Consider the following 15,878-nt stretch of genomic DNA (forward strand, 5'->3'; position numbering starts at 1 on the left):
TTTTAATTTTCAAAAAGAGAAACAAGATACATTTCACACACTGGGTAAGATAGTGACCCAGGGCAAGATTCTAGAATCACGAGCCCCCTCGTGTCTGGGTCCACGTCCAGCCGGGAGTCTACTTGAGCTTCTCTCTCTCCCTCCCCCCTCTGTCCCTCTCTGTTTCTCTCTCTCTCAAATGAATTAAAAAAAAAAGGGGGGGGGGATTGTGAGCACTTAGGAAGGTCGGAGGGAGGGCAGTTATCTGCAGGACCCAGCCTGGGGTGACCAAGAACAAGTCACACCAAGTGGCCTAACTTCCCTCTAAGACAAGGTTACAAGATGGGCAGTCACAGCAAGGCAACAGATAAAGTGTGTCTATGCAAGATTTTTGCACAAGATCTCTCCTTCTGTCCTTGAGGATAAGACCAAGAAAAATGAGCAGAATGCCGCTCCGATGCTGGGGACTAACCCACACAAAAACAAGTGGTGCTCCTGAGGGGATCATGACGGCCTGGGATCTGTTTTCTCGTGACGTCCCAGAGAGCTTTATCTTCGGCTTCACCCCATTCAACATTCATGACAGTAATCCTATTCAAAACTATACAGCACATGGATTACGGGGATGGCACAAAGCAGGGATGGATCACAAATGCAAGATCTGGGCAGAATCAGGATCCAGGAGGAGCCAAATCTAACAAAAAAAAGGTATCAGGTAGGTGTACATACTGGAGTCCAAGAATCACCTGAGCCATTCCGGATTGGAAAGATGGGATGCATTTTGGTTAAAACAAGCAGTGCTTATTTTTTTTTTTTTTTTTTAGAGATTTTATTTATCTGAGAGAGCACTAGCAGGGCGAGCGGCAAAGGCAGAGGGAGAAGCAGCAACCCCTGAGCAGGGAGCCCGACGCGGGGCTCAGTCCCAGGACCCCGGATCATGACCTGAGCCAAAGGCAGATGCTTCACCGACGGGGCGTCCCAGCGATGCTGTCTAAGCTACTCTTCAAGTATGTAGAATAAGGAAGTTGTTGACTCTGCTCACCTGCCGTTTTGAGTCTCTGAGGACAGTCAGGCTATGAGAGGATTCAGAACCAAAGCCTGTAAGGAGTGGCTGAGGGAGGTGGGGAAGTTAGTGGGGAGAAGAGACCACCTAGGGGTACAAGAGGCTGTGTGCAGGTATTTGGTTTGAAGTTGCTGTCATGTGAACGAGGCTTTGGCCTTGTCCTTTGCCATCTAAGAGGAGCCACCAGGACCAATGAGTTCGCAGCACAGGAGCAAAGATTCCGGACTGCTACGACAGAGATCCAGGTAACAGTCCGGACTTCCAAACGTGGAAAGAGCTTCTCCAAAGGTAGACAGTGCTCTGTCCCTGGAGCACTGTCAAGGGCAGGGTGGACAGCACTGGGCAGGGTCTATGGAGGGAATCAACACCTGGACAGAGGCAGGGAAGGTCTGAAAGCTTTCACCTGCACTCACGGCGGATCAGGATGCCTGCCTGCCGCCTGCCTGCGCACCCTCTCTCCCCGCACCTCCTACGGTGACGTTCCCAGACCCGTCAGCAAAGTCTTAGCTTTGTATCTTCAGGAAGGGAGGCTCTCAGGGCCCAGGGGAAAGCTTCTCATTCCAAAAATGAAAGTCTATGATTATATATCATGCTGCAGCTCATAAAATATGTAATTTGACCCTCGTACCACGAACTAAATACAAAAGTCATCATGAGAAACAGGCTCAGTGGGACGCCTGGGTGGCTCAGCAGTTGAGCATCTGCCTTCAGTTCAGGGCACGACCTCGGGGTCCTGGGATCGAGTACCACATCGGGCTCCCTGCAGGGAGGGAGCTTGCTTCTCCCTCTGCCTGGGTCTCTGCCTCTGTGTGTGTGTGTGTGTGTGTGTGTGTGTGTGTGTGTGTGTGTGATGAATGAATAAAATAAAACCTTTAAAAAAAAGAAAAAAAGAAACAGGCTCAGAGATTTATCCCAAACAAGTCAGTGGTAGAGACGAGACCAGAACCTGGGTCTTCCAGTTCCTGGTCCAGAACCTTTCTTTTTTTCTTTTTACTTTTTTAAAGTAGGCTCCACACCCAATGTGGGGCCCGAATTCACAACCCTGAGATCGAGAACGGCACGCTCCCCTGACCGAGCCAGCCAGATGCCCCCAGAACTTTTTAATCATAGCAACTTCCGTGTACCCAGGCTCATCCCCATGGGTGTCACGGGCTCAGGACGTGCCTCCAGGGTGCCCTGCGTGGAGGGTCCCAGCTGCGCTGCAGGAGACAGAGCCTGGAGCTTCCAGAGCCCAGCGTCAGGCCTACAGATCCGGGCGCTGCAGATTTTGGCTCCTGGCTCCAACGCTTTGTTGTGATTGCCGCCTCCAGCCGTGTGCCCGCTGCTGCCAGCCTTTCCGTCTGCCTCCTCCAGCTGCTCCCAGCTGTCGTGCCACCTCCCACAGCCAGGCAGCTTTGTTCTCCGAGGTGGCCCGAGTCAGAAGCAGATAAACAAGCCGCGCCGCCGTGCTGCCAGCTGGCGGGGCTCCGAGGAAGGGACCAGGCCCAGCCCTGAGCCCCATGGGGTCTCCCGCTGCCCCACCTGGCTCACCCACGCTCGCTGCCTCCTCTAGAGGGTGCTGCTCCCCCAGAACAGTCCTAGCCGGACCCCCGGGGCCAGGGTCTCCAGAACTCTGAACACAAAACCAGCCCCCGAGGGGTGAAGACACAGACACGGAGACCCCGGGCTTCCCGCTCCAGGAACTGTGCTCATGGTTATTCCTCTAAAACAAAGGCCAGTCACACCCACGGCGGTGTCTGCCCGCAGCCTCAGCGCACCCCATGCCGGCCTCCCACTTCGGCCGCCTTCTCGGGGACTGGTGGGCCCACGGGCCTTTCCTGAGTACGCTCCGCTCTGGGCCAGCGCACCGCTCTGCTGACTCTTGCAACTAAAACTGATCCATGGCTCCCGACTGCCTGTAGGAAACGCTGCAGGCCTCTGAGCACAGCCTTCAAGGCCGTTCGGGTTTGGTCTCTGCCTACCCGCTGGCTTGGTTCCTGACGCGTCTCTGCACGTACCCTGGGCTCCAGCTCTGCAGAGAGCCTGCGGTTTCATCCTTTCCACCTTTGGACCCGCGTTCACACTGCCCTGCTCCAAGCCTCCCCGCCTCCGACCTCCAGCTTAGCTCTCAGAACTGGACTCAAGTGTCTGTTGGCCCCTCATGACCATCAAAGGCATCAAAGAAATAGCTGGTGTCCATCTCCCTGGCCTCACCCCAGCACGGGCTTGTGAAGCCTGGCCTTGAACACGCTCCTGTTTCAGCACATCAGCGTGCTTTGCAACCACGTGGTCGCCCTTGTGGGTCATCTGTGGCTTCTTCACTGACGCCCGAACCAGGCCTTTCACCTGTTTCCCCAGCACCGGGGACAGTTTGCTACTAAACACTGACCGGAGGCCGACCGGGACAGAGGCCCGAATGAGGGAGGGCTGCAGCCTCGGATGAGCGCTCGGGAGCCGGGTGCCGAGCTCACGGAGACCTCCAGGTGGAGCCAAGGTACAGTGGGAGGTACCCAAGCTTAGCCCCAGCCCCAGCCCCACTGCTTCGGCCCTACAGATGCCTACAGATGCTGCCCTCAAAGGGCAGGAGAGCACAAGTCCCTGAGGCATCCGTCCCGAGCTCCTCTGAATCGGTGGAAAGATGGAGACAGAGGATGAGCTCATAAATGGCCATGGGCACCGGGGCACATCAGGCCAAGGTAAGTGGCTAGAAAGGATGCTTCTCCCCCCACTCGCCCTCCCCATACAGGGGTTGTGGCGGATGTACCAGGAAGAGCCGAGCACCTTCTCCCAAAACCCGACAGCTCGGAGCGGCAGGAAGTGACCCTGAGCAAAGAGCTTGGTCCGTTTTCCCCTTTGCCTGAAAGCAGCTTTGGTCCGGCGCTCCCTGCCTTCACTCCCGAACAACCCTCCTCCCTGCTGCCCCTCGGGCTCCCTAAATGGTCAAGGCGCCATCCTGCTCCCGGGGCCACACTCGGGCTCCCCTTCCTCAGTTCAGCATTCGTCTGATGGCCTGATGGCAGGGAATCTGCTCCTCCTGCTCCTCCTCCATCATCTCGCTCACCTCCTGCTCGACCTTTGCCCCCTCAAGCCCCTGCAACGCTTTATCGGGCTACAGTGCCCACGGGGTATTCGGAGGAGAATCCTTATTGCATGACTGAGTCACGTGTGGTGGGCCTCAAGGCCAGGTCCTGTCCCCCCGAGCCCCCCGCCCCATAAGCTTCCCAGTGCCTCCCCCAGCTCAAAACACGTTAAAGTCTCCGCCTCACGGGTCAAGGACAGACCAGACTCCGCCGGGCAGGAGTGGCCTCCCCCCATCTGCCTCCAAACCTCCTTCCAGCCTTACCTCCCACCCCTCTCCCAGCCGCTCCCCCCTGCACAGGCCCATGCGTTCGCGCCCTCTCCCTCCCTGGCCTCCCCTCTGTCCCTGTCCCTACGCACCCAGGATAAACCTCTGAGCCCTGTTCAAACGACCCCTCTCCCACAGATCCTCTGGTAACCCCTCCCTCGTCTGAGTCTCCAGATGCACGCCCGCATATCGCCACCTGCGTGGTCTACGGTCTACGCGGTGGACCTGACACCCGACCTCTCTTCTACTCCAAGCAGGCTAACTGAACTAAGGATTCAGGCATAACCCACTTCCGTGGCCCTGATGTGTGCTCAGCACAACATAGGACACGTAGTAGGCGCTCCAGAAGCGTGTCGGGAGTGCAGGCAGGAGCGGACTGCAGGCTCCCGCAGGGTGGGCATCATTGTCCCCACGCACAGGTTGCACAGGACATTGCCCTGGTCCAGAGCCTCTCCGCTGAGGCCCTCTTGTCCTTCCTCCTTGCTTGGATCTTCTCTCGACTTTTCACATCTTCTCTTCCCAAACACACAGAAACCCCCCAAACTAGTCCTCAACACTAACACGTGCAAACCAGCGGAGCCCTCTGGTCTGCGGAGCCCTTGTCACAGCAGGAAGACCCGTGCGCTTCCAGCCTCGGAATCCTGTCTGTGCGATAGACGCTTTCTCTAGCCTCTACGGGGTGCCAGGTCCTAAACCTGACCCTGGAGTTCGGGAGATGAATTGGATGTTGATTCTGGCCTTGGGGACCTTCCAAGCCAACAGGCAGGAAGTGGTGAGAGCCCCAGATGCGGTACCCGGGAGGTACCAAGGAACTTGCAGAGGGGAAGGTGATGTCTGGCTCAAGGGAGCAACCCCTGAACTGTTGTTATCCCCCATTTAGAGCAGGAAGCAAAATCAGCGACTAACACCCGAGGGTGGAGTCCTCCATACCGGCCTCTCTTGCCCAAGAAAGGCTTTACAGAGCTAGGAGGCCTTGGCACCGGCCTGAAGGGTAGGCAAGATCCAGACCGTGGGGGGGACACCTGGAGAAGGGGGGGTACCCAGGGAAGGGGAGGGAGCCCTGTGCACAGAAGTCACAATCCTGAAAAAATCCAGAGCCAGCCAGGGAGGAGGAGCCAGTTTTGGCTGCAGGGTTGGGAGCACAATAAAGAGTCTTCGTAGGACCAACTGGGAATACAGCGATGCCCCCCGCCCCCGGCCCCCAGCACCTCTGCCTTGGGGCCCACTTCCTGTGCTTAAAGGTTGAGCGGCCAGATGAGGGGCAGCCAGCATGGCAGGTGGGCAGGTGGGCGCCCTGGGCTCCTATGGGGATGAGGGGGATGACAAGGATGAGGGTCTGAGCCCTGGCTCCCCAACTGGGGCCCTAGCCTCCCGCCAGGTGCCAGGCCTTCACTGTGCTGCCAGATGACTTCTTTATTTTTTTTTTTAAGTTTTTATTTATTTATTCATGAGAGACACAGAGAGAGGGGCAGAGGCTGGATCCAGGACCCTGGGCCACGCCCTGCGCCGAAGGCAGACACTCGCCCACTGGCCACCCAGGCGTTGCCCCCCCCCCCCCCAGGTGGCTTCTTTTCTTTGGCTGTGGAGTATTTCCTCTTCCTAACGTTTGGTTCGGGGAAATGGGAGCAGAAAGAGGGGGCGACTTTCATTTGGCGAATGAATGCCCACCTTCCGGTCGGCACTTCGCATCCCATCCCATCCTGCCGTTGGGAGGAGTGTGTAACAGTTTCTGCCGTCACAGTCGTCACAGTCGCTGAGGAACCCGGGGCGGGGGGGGGGGGGGGAGCCCCGGTGACAACGTCCAGGCAGCGGAGCCCAGATCAGTACCTTGGCTGGATTCCAAAGTCCTTTCTCCTACAGCATCAGGCTGACAAGACAGTGATTTTTGCCTTCCTGAGCAAATCCCACACTCAATCCCTGGAGAAGGTGACACCTCGACCCGCTGGGGGTTAGCAGGGACCAGACAGGGACCTGTCACCAGCCCAGACACCCAGGGGGCATCCCGTGATTGGCAGCGATGCTCTGCGTGGGAGAGAGTGCTCTAACCTCTGGTCCCTTCTAGGTTTGCGTGGCACGTCCCTACTGTCCCCTGGTACTTGGTGCCTCCCGACACTAACGTGTACCCCCCTCCCCCGCTCCATCCTCGTCACCCTCCTCCAGGCCTGTGTCGCCCCACGCATCTGAGCGGCTTGTCCTTCAGCCTCCTGCGTCCTGCCTTGTGAAGACGGTGATGTGCAGGCCGGGCGCTGTCCCGCTGATCACAGCTCTGACCTTTGACCTCCCCATCACACTCTGCCTTCCGGTCCTCCGTCTACACCCCAGGCCCAGGGGGTCTGCCTCGGTGGAGGCATCATGAGCCCTCCTCCAGACTCCTGTTCTCCCCTTTCCTTCCTCCAGAAAAAAGCCTCTTGATTTAGGGGTTTGGAGATGGGATCAGAAAGGGGAGGCAGTGCCCCCAGGACAGGTGGGGGCCCCACTCTGGCTGTGAACCAGAGCAGTCCGTTGAGTCTCGAAGGTGTCTCTGAACCAACCACCGTGGGGCGAGCGCAAGCGAGTAGATGGGCAGAAACAGGCAGTTGCGGTACCAGCTGGCCCCCGCGTCCCACCCCAGCGCCGTGTCCTGTGTCGGGGAAGCCCCATGCGCACACGGAGGGCTTTGGAGCACTCTCGGCCCCAGAACCCAGGCCGCGCCGGTCGGAGCAGGGCATCCTGGAGGTGGCAAGAGGGGGTCGGGCAAGGATGCCTAAGACCCCGCCAGGGCCTAAGGGAAGCATTACCTGGTGGGAAGTGGGCTGGACGGGGAAGCGGGACTCAGGTGCAGCCTCCACCTGCCATGACCAGCGGTGCCCCGGGCAACGTCTCAGCCCGTCAGGCCGTTGCATCCGTTCTGCTTCTCAAACTAGTGTGCCGGGAGGGACCCGAAGCCACCCGGCTTGATGTAATGTATCCTTCCTGCGATCACAGTGTCACTCAGAGACTTTGAGGGAAAAATCTTATTTTCCAATGAAACAAACGGCATAATAGAGTCGAATGAAAAACTTACCTAATCCAAAAAGCAAAACAGTTCTGGGATGTCTGACGTGTGACGGAGAACGGCTCATCCCCGTATCTTCTCGGGGGCCTTCCCCTGCTTGGCCTCACAGGACCACTGCTGGGGGGGGGTTGGGGTGCCCTGTCTTTGGAGATTATCAAGGTCCCTTGCTACTTCGAGACCCCGTGTCCAGCCGGAGCCCTCCCCCTCCCTTGGAGAAGAGGAAATGGCCACTCAGCCTCCCGTCCCCAAACATATTATCTCTTCTTTGGGCACCAACTCCAACTTGAATAGGGACCCGGAGGCTTCCAAGGAGATTGGCTGCTTTGGGGGCCTGAAGAGAAGCATGTGTGGGCTTCGGGGTGTCCTTAAAGGGGAGAGGGGGAAGGAGGAGGGGGTCTGAGAGGGAGGCCAGCAAGAAAAGCACACCGGGTTATGTAAGCCCTCGAGGCTGGAAGAGGAACGGAATTGGGTTCGGGGTTCTTTTCAGACGAGATGCCTCGATTCATTAATCTGCCTCCAAGAAAATAAACAAATAGAAACAGAGCCAGATGCACACAAATCTAGAGGTGGGGAAAGGAGGGCAGCGTGTGTGTGTCCAGGGCCTGCTTTTCCAGCTGAGTCACTGAGCCTCCCTCCGTCTGCCACCCCTCGGCTCCTTCCCTTCCCTCCCATCCTCTGGCCTCGGCCTGACACCAAGGCCCTGGCCCAGGGAAGAATAGGCTTTTCTTCCCTTGTGTCAACGTTTGGAAAGTTCTCATAGTCTGATCAAAAGAAAGGATAAAAGCCTTCAAAGCATTTCCTGGGAGCCTGTGACCCCTGTCTGGCCCTTCTGACCCCTCTGTGTGTTTTCCGGTCAAGAGAGGGAGGGACACAGAGAGGGGACCACGGCCGATGTTCTCCGCTGTGCAGGCACCACCCCTGTGTGTGGGTGTGGGCTGATCGGGGGCACGGCCCCTTGCTCTGCCCCAACCCCCAGGCAGGGTCTCCTGTCCCCACAATCCTGCAGAGAACCGCCCCGGGGTGGGGGGGATCACAAGGACCTCCCCTCCCCAGCTGGAGCAAGGATGACTTCCTGGCACATGCAGCACCTGGGCACGGACTCTGGACGCCCCCGCCCCACCTGCCACCCCACTCAGAGCACAGTCCCTCCCCGGCTGGGCACCTGGCTGCTGTCTGCACCCACCCCGCATCTGGGGCCGCAGGGCTGCCCCGGCTCACTCCGTGCGAGGCACCTGGCTCGGGAGGACACAGGATGCCCCGGTGCCCCCACAGCTCCAGCGCCGGCCCCATCCGTGTCCTCGCCTCAGAAGAACTGCTGTCCCCAATGTCAGTCTACCCTCCTCACCTCAACGGAGGAGCCAGACCCCCATCAGTGCAGGGTCAGACACCGCTGCTGCTATTTAGGGTCATCAGCAGCCAGGGGGTGCTGCGGAGGCTGCCAGGACACGGAGGCTGCCAGCACACCGAGACCTAGACAAGACGGCCAGGGTCCGGCGGGGGTGTGGAGACAGGGCAACTGTCGGAGGGACCGAGGTGTCCGCTCACCTCTTCTCCCTGTGGCAGCCGGCCCTCACCTGCCTCACCTGCCGGGCTGTGGGGTCGCCGCATGGGATCCATCCCCAGGGACCCCCTCCCGCTTGAGGGCATCATCCAGGCGAGAGGCTCCAAGCATTCTTGCTGACAGGCAGGGTGCTGCAGGACTGCTCAGGGGGCAAAGGTAGGAGGGACAAGGGGGTTCCGGGCGAGCCCTCTGCTCCCGCCACCAGGGGGCAGGACGCCCCAGCGCTGGACTGCATCTCCACCCCTACCCTTCCCAACCCGCCCCCCACCAGCCTTCTCCTTTTAACGGGGTGTCCGACTCTGGGTCTCGGCTCAGGTCATGACCCTGAGGTCCCGAGATTGACCCGCTTGAGCCCGAGCTCAGTGGGGCATCCGCCTGAGATGCTCCCTCTGCACCCCCCCCACCACCCCCACGCTCTACAAAAGAAAAAAAAACTGCCAATCCGAAAACAACCCAACAGGCCTCATGTCAGCAACATCAAACGGTCCCATCTAATATTTATTAGCGGGCAGCCCGGGTGGCGCAGCGGTTTAGCGCTGCCATCAGCCCAGGGCCTGATCCTGGGGTCCTGGGATCAAGCCCCCTGTCGGGCTCCCTGCGTGGAGCCTGCTTCTCCCTCTGCCTGTGTCTCTGCCTCTCTCTCTCTCTCTCTCTCTCTCTCTCTGTGTGTGTCTCTCGTAAATAAATAAATAAATAAAATCTTTAATAATAATAATAATAATATTTATGAGCAATGAAGTATCAGCCACCCTGAGAGCACGAGCTGCAGGGGTGACACCCCGAGCCGCGGCCCTTCGCGCTGCAGGGAGCGCCCCGCGGACACAGCCCAGCTTCCCTCTCACAGCAAGGGCATCCCGGCCTCCCGGCTCCCCAGGGGACCCCTGGTTTGGGAGTCCTTGCCTGGCTCCTGAGTGGCCCCTTCTAGGCTCCAAGATTTGGGGCAAAGCAGCTTGAAGTCTCTGGTTTCCACTCCCTTCACCGCAAAGAGGGCGGAGGCCGGGCCTGTGGAGGGGTGCGGGGTGGGGGGTCGCGGGCTGCGGGTCGCTCCTCTCCCGCCTGTCCTCCCCCTCCCTGCACCCCCAGGCTCCCCTACCCCAGGGGGGGGCTCAGGGATCCTCCCGCTGTCTGGCTCTGGCTCTCACCCCTCCACCGTCCCTCCTCACCTCTGCCCTCTGCAGCGCCCAGCATCAGCTCCGCCTGCTCCCCTCACCTGCAGAGGGAGTCCCCTCCGGGTGTCCCCCTTCACAGAGTCGCCCCCGGCCTCCCTCCAGCCCCGCGTCCGGGTGGGCGCCGGGCCCCACCAGTCCTGCCTTTGGGGGCGTCTCTCAGTTCCCGACAAGCAGCCTTAAGTCCAGCCGCGGGTTCTCGGTGGGTCCCCCGGGGAGCGCTGCAGTGACCTGGACCCCCCTCCGTGCCCTGCACCCCTCAGCTGGCCCGGCCTGCATCCCACCGCTCCCCGGAACCCTCCAGTGGGTCCCAGGGCCCCGGGAGCTTCCTGACGGAGCCTTCAAGGCCCTTCCCGCCTGATTCTACCTTGGGGGTCACGGCCCCTTCTTGTGGCCCTTGTCCCTAAGCACCCCATCTGGCAGCGGCCAGGTTAGGTCACCTGTGACCCACGACTGCATCCCCAGGGGCTCCTGCGCTTCCTCCACCTGCAAGCGGCTGCAAGGGGCTCAGCACCTGCTGCTCCTGCTCCTGCTAGCGGGGTGCCCTAGTTACCTTCAGGCTGCCCCCCGCCCCCACTCTCTGCCTCCGGCTGTCCTAGCCATTGCGCACCCTGCCCCTGCCACCCCTGCCGCCCATTTCCCTCGTCCCGCACATGGTGACACAGAGCACCGTTTCCTGTCGTTAGCCTGACAGATGAGGCCTACGTGTTATCCGCATGCTGGGCCACAGCTGAGGGCCCTATCCCCTCCTTCCCCACTAGTGGCCCTATCCCCCCCTTCCCCACTAGTGGCCCCTCGGGTCCCTGCCTTGCTGGAGCTCAGTCCATCTCTTCATCTCCGCAGGGCTCCGTCTCCTCCCTAAGGAGGCAGGAAACCCTCTCATTGTATGGTCTGGACTACGCGGGATGGAGCATGTGGAGTCTAAAGCCCTCATGCCCTCATAAGATTTTACTATTATCCCACTTTGCAGATGAAGGAAAGTATCTCCTGAATTCGAGAAAGCAGGGCGGTGTAGGGTGGGGGGCAATCTCCCAGCCCCGCAGCCCTTCCCTCGCCCTGCCTCTCAGATGCCCCAGGGCTCAATGCCACTCAACCAGCCCCAGCCCCCCACCTCCCCTCCAGGGTAAGGGACTTATGGGCTATGACGGACTATGGCCCCAGAGTTGGAGGAGGCTTCCAAGCCCCTCTCCTTCATCCCACCTGCTCCTCATTCCCAAGAGGAAGTTCCTCCCAAACCCCTTCAACCTGTCGAGGGATGCCCAAGACCAGGCTCCCCAGGGACTCCCTTCAGCCCTCTGCCCTCCAGCTTGCCCCCAGCAGGGGGGGGAGGGGCTCCAGGCAGCTGGCGGGCTTCTCAAAGCCAGGATGGCCAGGCCCCAGGAGACAAGGGTTTGGGTGGGGAGGCCAGTGAGCCACTGAGTGGTCACCAGATCTGCCAGTGGGGCCAAACAGGTGGGACCTGTTCCTTAGGGTCCCAGGGACCCGTGGGGCTCCCTCCCTGAAGGAGGACGGGGCCTATGAGATCCCAGCCCAGGGCCCCCCCACTTCTTTATCTGTGGTCTCAGAAATTGCACTGGCTGTGGTGGGGGGAAGGGCTGGGCCTTGAGGGGGTGCAGGCTCCCAGAGGGCAGGGGGCAGGGGGGGGGCAGAGGAGAACCTCCCCACGCCTGGGCCCCCTCCAGGGGTCGCTGCAGCTGCCCCCTCCCTCGGGAAGGACCCTGCCCACCCTCCCAAACAAGAGAGTGTTTTCTGAACTGATTTGGGACCTGTATCTTGTTTATCTGTGTCCTCTGCGGCAGCGTGGCTACGTATTTCTTAAGACAGCTCCCCCGCCCACAGGTCCCTTCCCTGTGCGTGACTTGCTTCATCCCTGGGAGGCCCTTCCTCCCAGCTTCCCATCCAAGTTTTCACTTTGGAACCTTCGGGGCCACTGACTGGGTCTCCCCATCAACCTTTGCTCTGGGTGAAGACCTGCCTTTTCCGTAGCTTCCCTCAGCCCTCCTCCATCACGCTCCCCAGATACTCTCTAGCGAGGGGCCAGATGGGGAAACTGAGGCCCATAGTGGTGAGCTTTCATGCCAGGAATCTGGGGTCCACTGTGGGAGCTCGACCCCTCTCCCACAGTTCAGGGTCGGTCGGCTCTGGCCCTGGGCTCCTGCCTAGACCCCCCAGACCACCCTGGGGCCCTGTGCTCCTTGAGTGACCTTAGGACAAGAGGCTGAGCTTGGGAGGCTGGAGAAGCCGGGACAGGAGGGCGCGGGCAGGGGAAGCGGCTGACCCACCTCGAAGCCCCAATAGCAGCTGGGACAGAGTCTGGGGTCACCCGGCTCTGCCGGCCTCCCCTGCACCAGCACCTGCTGTCCTCCCTCGGCCCTCCCGGCATCCCCTGCGCAGCCCACCCAGCTCCTCTCAGGCCTTGGACAGGCCGTGCTTCCCTCGCCCATGGCTCTCGGCAGACAAGGGGGCCGCCTCGGGAAGCCCTGTCCCCCTCCCTCCGGCCTCCTCCCAGGCCTCCGCTGAGAGGCCACTTTCCCCGGGAGGCCTCTGCAGACGTGCCCCCCACCCCGTGTGGGTCGCCCCACCATGCCACAAGCCGGGGCCTGCCCGCAGCAGGGTCACCCGTGCTCCGGGAGGGAGGTGGGCAGTGTCGCTGCCCGCACTGCATGTGTGCAGCCCAGACGCAGCAGGTGAGCTGACCGCTCAGGAGGAGCCCCAGGCAGGTGACCACCTCTTACCCGAGGGCCACAGGACGCACGTGCTGGGAGGCCCTCGGGTCATCGAGGGGCTTCCCCGGCTCCCCCAAGAGGAAGCAAGGCCTGGGAGTCACTTCCCTCTGACCACACAGCTGGCCAGTAGCACATGTGATTTTCGATCAGAGTCAGAACATGAATCCTGACTTCTTCCCCTGAGATCCTATGCTGACCTGGGGTTGTGAAGGGCCAGCCAGTATAGGGCCAACCTTGGACGTGACTCCCGGAGCTCGTCCCCTGGCCATGCACAGCCACAGCCCAGGGCACGGCCCTACGCTGAGGTCTCCAGAGCCCCTCGGCCTCGCGGCGGCTGGCCCAGAACCACGCCAGCGAGGACAGCTGGGGATCTCACGGCCCCCGGGGCCTCAGGGTGTCATGGGAACTTCCTCCCAGGCCCCTCAGCCTCTGCTCACTGAGACACCAAAGGTGGACCCCTCCATCTCTTCAGGAGCGTTCCACTCCCTGCCCCCCTCCCCTTGGCCTAGCAATACCTTCCCCCCAGGAAGTGCTTCCTGTTGCATCTAAATGTACCTACTGCTGTCCAAGCAGTCTGTCCTCATCATTACCCCGGTGGAGCCAGAGACCCAAGGTGCCCTGTCCTTACGATGCATGTTTAGGGAACTGAGCCCTGGATCCCCTTTCCTCCTCGGGGCTCCTGGTTCCGCGTACAGAGAACCACGCCGACCCTCACGCGGGGAAGTCTGAGGGGCCCCCATCACCAGGAGGGAGCCTCCCTATCCACCCCCACCATCCTGCTTACTCCTAACCACCACCCCCATTTGAAGCAGGGGGGCCTGCTTACTCCTAACCACCACCCCCATTTGAAGACCAGTATGGGGCGGTGGAGGAGGTGGGGGGCATGAAGACACACTAGACACGTCGAGATTCTAGATGGATCTAGAATGAGGTGTGGAGGCGGCTGCCACCCCAGCCTCCCGTCGCAGTGGCCAAGGGCAGCAGGGGGGCTTCTCTCTCCAACAGGGGACGTGTGAGGGGACCTCCAGCGGCAAAAGGACACACCAGAGAGGAAGGGGGGTGCCCTGCACGAGGAAGACCAGAATGTGGGGGCTAGAGTGGGGAGCCCTGGGGGGGGTGAGAGGTGGAGGGCACTGTGCCATTCTGATAGAAGGGAAACACCACGGAAGTGAACGTCCGACGACAACACTCGTGGGCGAGCGAACCAGGGTCAGCACTGCCCCCCACCTGAGGGAGTTGCCCCCGCGACCCCGCCCCCCACCCCAGGTCTTGGGGTCCTGGTGGGCCCTCTGTCTCTTCCCTGTTTAGATTGCCTGCTTCCAAAAGATGCTCAGGCCCGGATGAGCAGGGCAGGCCCAGGCGTCCCCGCAGACCCCACACAGACGCGGGCTGTGGGCGGGAAGGCCAGAGCAGGGGTCTCTGAGGACTCGGGGTCAACAGAGAGCTCTGGAGCCTGGCCGGGGGGTGTTGGGTTTCTCTCGCCAGCCACACAGAATCGGTGGCAGGAGTGGGGCCGGCGGGCCGGTGGGAAATGGAAGGAGGCAGGCTGACGCAGCCCGGGAGGTCAAGGTGACTTTCGGAGGTTCTTTCTAGATCCAGAATCCTAAGGATTCGAGGTCCCTAGAATCGAGACCCTGTAGCCATTGTCCACCCTGCTCCCTGCCCTACCACTCCCACAGCTCCTTCCGAGGGGAGGTGGGCACCTTCGGGGGCGCAAGTCTCCCGAGTGAAGCCAAGAGACCGAGAGTAAGCCCCAGCCACCCCAGGAGAAACCCTCCACCTAGAGGCAACAGGCCTCCTCGTGGTCGCCACCTGGCCACCCGGACCCACCATGTCACCCCTCAGAGCCATCCTGAGAACCAGGGCAACGAGAACTGCCCCCGCTGCCTCTCAGGCCGTGACGCGGGTGCACTGGGCAGATGCAAAGGACGGTCCCACGGGGCCCTGGCTGCCTGCGCTGGGCAGGCTGGGTTCGAGGTTTCTGCAGCCCCCCTGCCCCCCTCCAGTGTGCTCGGCTTAGCCGTGGGGCAGGGTCCTGGGCACTGAGACCCCCGAGGTGGGGTGGGGTGGGGTGGGGTGGGGTGTGGAGCCGTGCTCAAGTGACCAGTGGAGGAGGAGGAGGTTGTGTCCGTGGTTAACGAATAAGCGGCGCAGTCTGGGGCAGCGGGACATTACCCGCCCCAGGGCTACATTCACATTCTCGAGGTCACAACAAGTGCAAACTTGTTATAACCTGTGTTGGAGCAGCAGGGGGCAGCGAGGGCAAGGGGGGCAGCGGCGGCTGGCAGAGGGGTGCACCGGGGACAGGGTGGGGTGGGGCGCGGGCAGGCATGCAGGTGCATATGCACGTGGGTGGCCCGAGGACCACAGCGGGCCCCGGCTGGGCCTGCTGGGTCTGGGCGCATCCGCTCCAGCGTGCGTCGGGCCCTGTGTGTGGGGCTGCATAGATGAGTGTGTGCCTGTGTGTCCTTGCATATATGAGCCCGCGGAGGAGGAGCAGGGGCGGGAGCCGCAGCCCAGGCCCGGCATGTGGAACCCAGGAGTGGGTGCTGGGCGCACCCCTTCCCCTTCGCTGGCCTTACAGAACCCCCATTCCAGCTCTGTCCACAGACTGTACCCCCACCCCGTCCGTGAGCCGGGACCTCTCTCCACCAGTGCCCATCTCCCTGGCCTGGCCCGGGACAGGGCAGTGGGGGGTCGCCTCCTACCCATCCCCCCTGGCCCCGGGCCCACTCCCCTGCGCTCTCTTGGCCCTCCGGACACGGACACGGGGCGGGTGGGGGTGGGGGTGGGGGGAGGCTTTGAAAGCAGGTGACTGTTTGGGGGAACTCAGGGACAGAGCCCCCATTGTGCCCGCCCCGGAGCCGCCTCAATGGAGCTCTGCGGCACAAAGGGGCTTTGACAATGGGCAGCCCATTAGTATGCAGAGCCTGCCCCTCAGCCCTCTCCCTGTCCCACAGCCCAGAGGAGGGAGCTGGGGGCTGCTGGCCTGCCTGTGGAGGCAGGGGGTGGGGCAGCGCCGAG

The 15,878-nt window shown here is 61.3% G+C and overlaps 1 protein-coding gene across 3 annotated transcripts in view; it reads right to left on the reverse strand.

Annotated features, from left to right (window-relative positions):
• KCNJ10 (potassium inwardly rectifying channel subfamily J member 10) overlaps positions 1 to 15,878 on the reverse strand; it is a 29,186-nt gene that overhangs the window by 5,679 nt on the left and 7,629 nt on the right. Inside the window, exons 2-3 of one of the 3 annotated variants that reach the window (XM_041723049.1) lie at positions 7,411 to 7,518; positions 7,145 to 7,319 (exon numbers count right to left, since the gene is read on the reverse strand). The exons of 1 other annotated variant lie outside the window; for it this stretch is intronic. In XM_041723049.1, coding sequence (XP_041578983.1) covers positions 7,145 to 7,249 — 105 coding nt within the window. In that variant the 5' untranslated portion in view covers positions 7,250 to 7,319; positions 7,411 to 7,518. The remainder of the gene's footprint in view (positions 1 to 7,144; positions 7,320 to 7,410; positions 7,519 to 15,878) is intronic. One more of the 3 variants, XM_041723051.1, reaches the window with a different exon arrangement.

This window comes from Vulpes lagopus, chromosome 11 (genome assembly GCF_018345385.1).
Source record: "Vulpes lagopus strain Blue_001 chromosome 11, ASM1834538v1, whole genome shotgun sequence".
NCBI classification, from domain to species: domain Eukaryota; kingdom Metazoa; phylum Chordata; class Mammalia; order Carnivora; family Canidae; genus Vulpes; species Vulpes lagopus.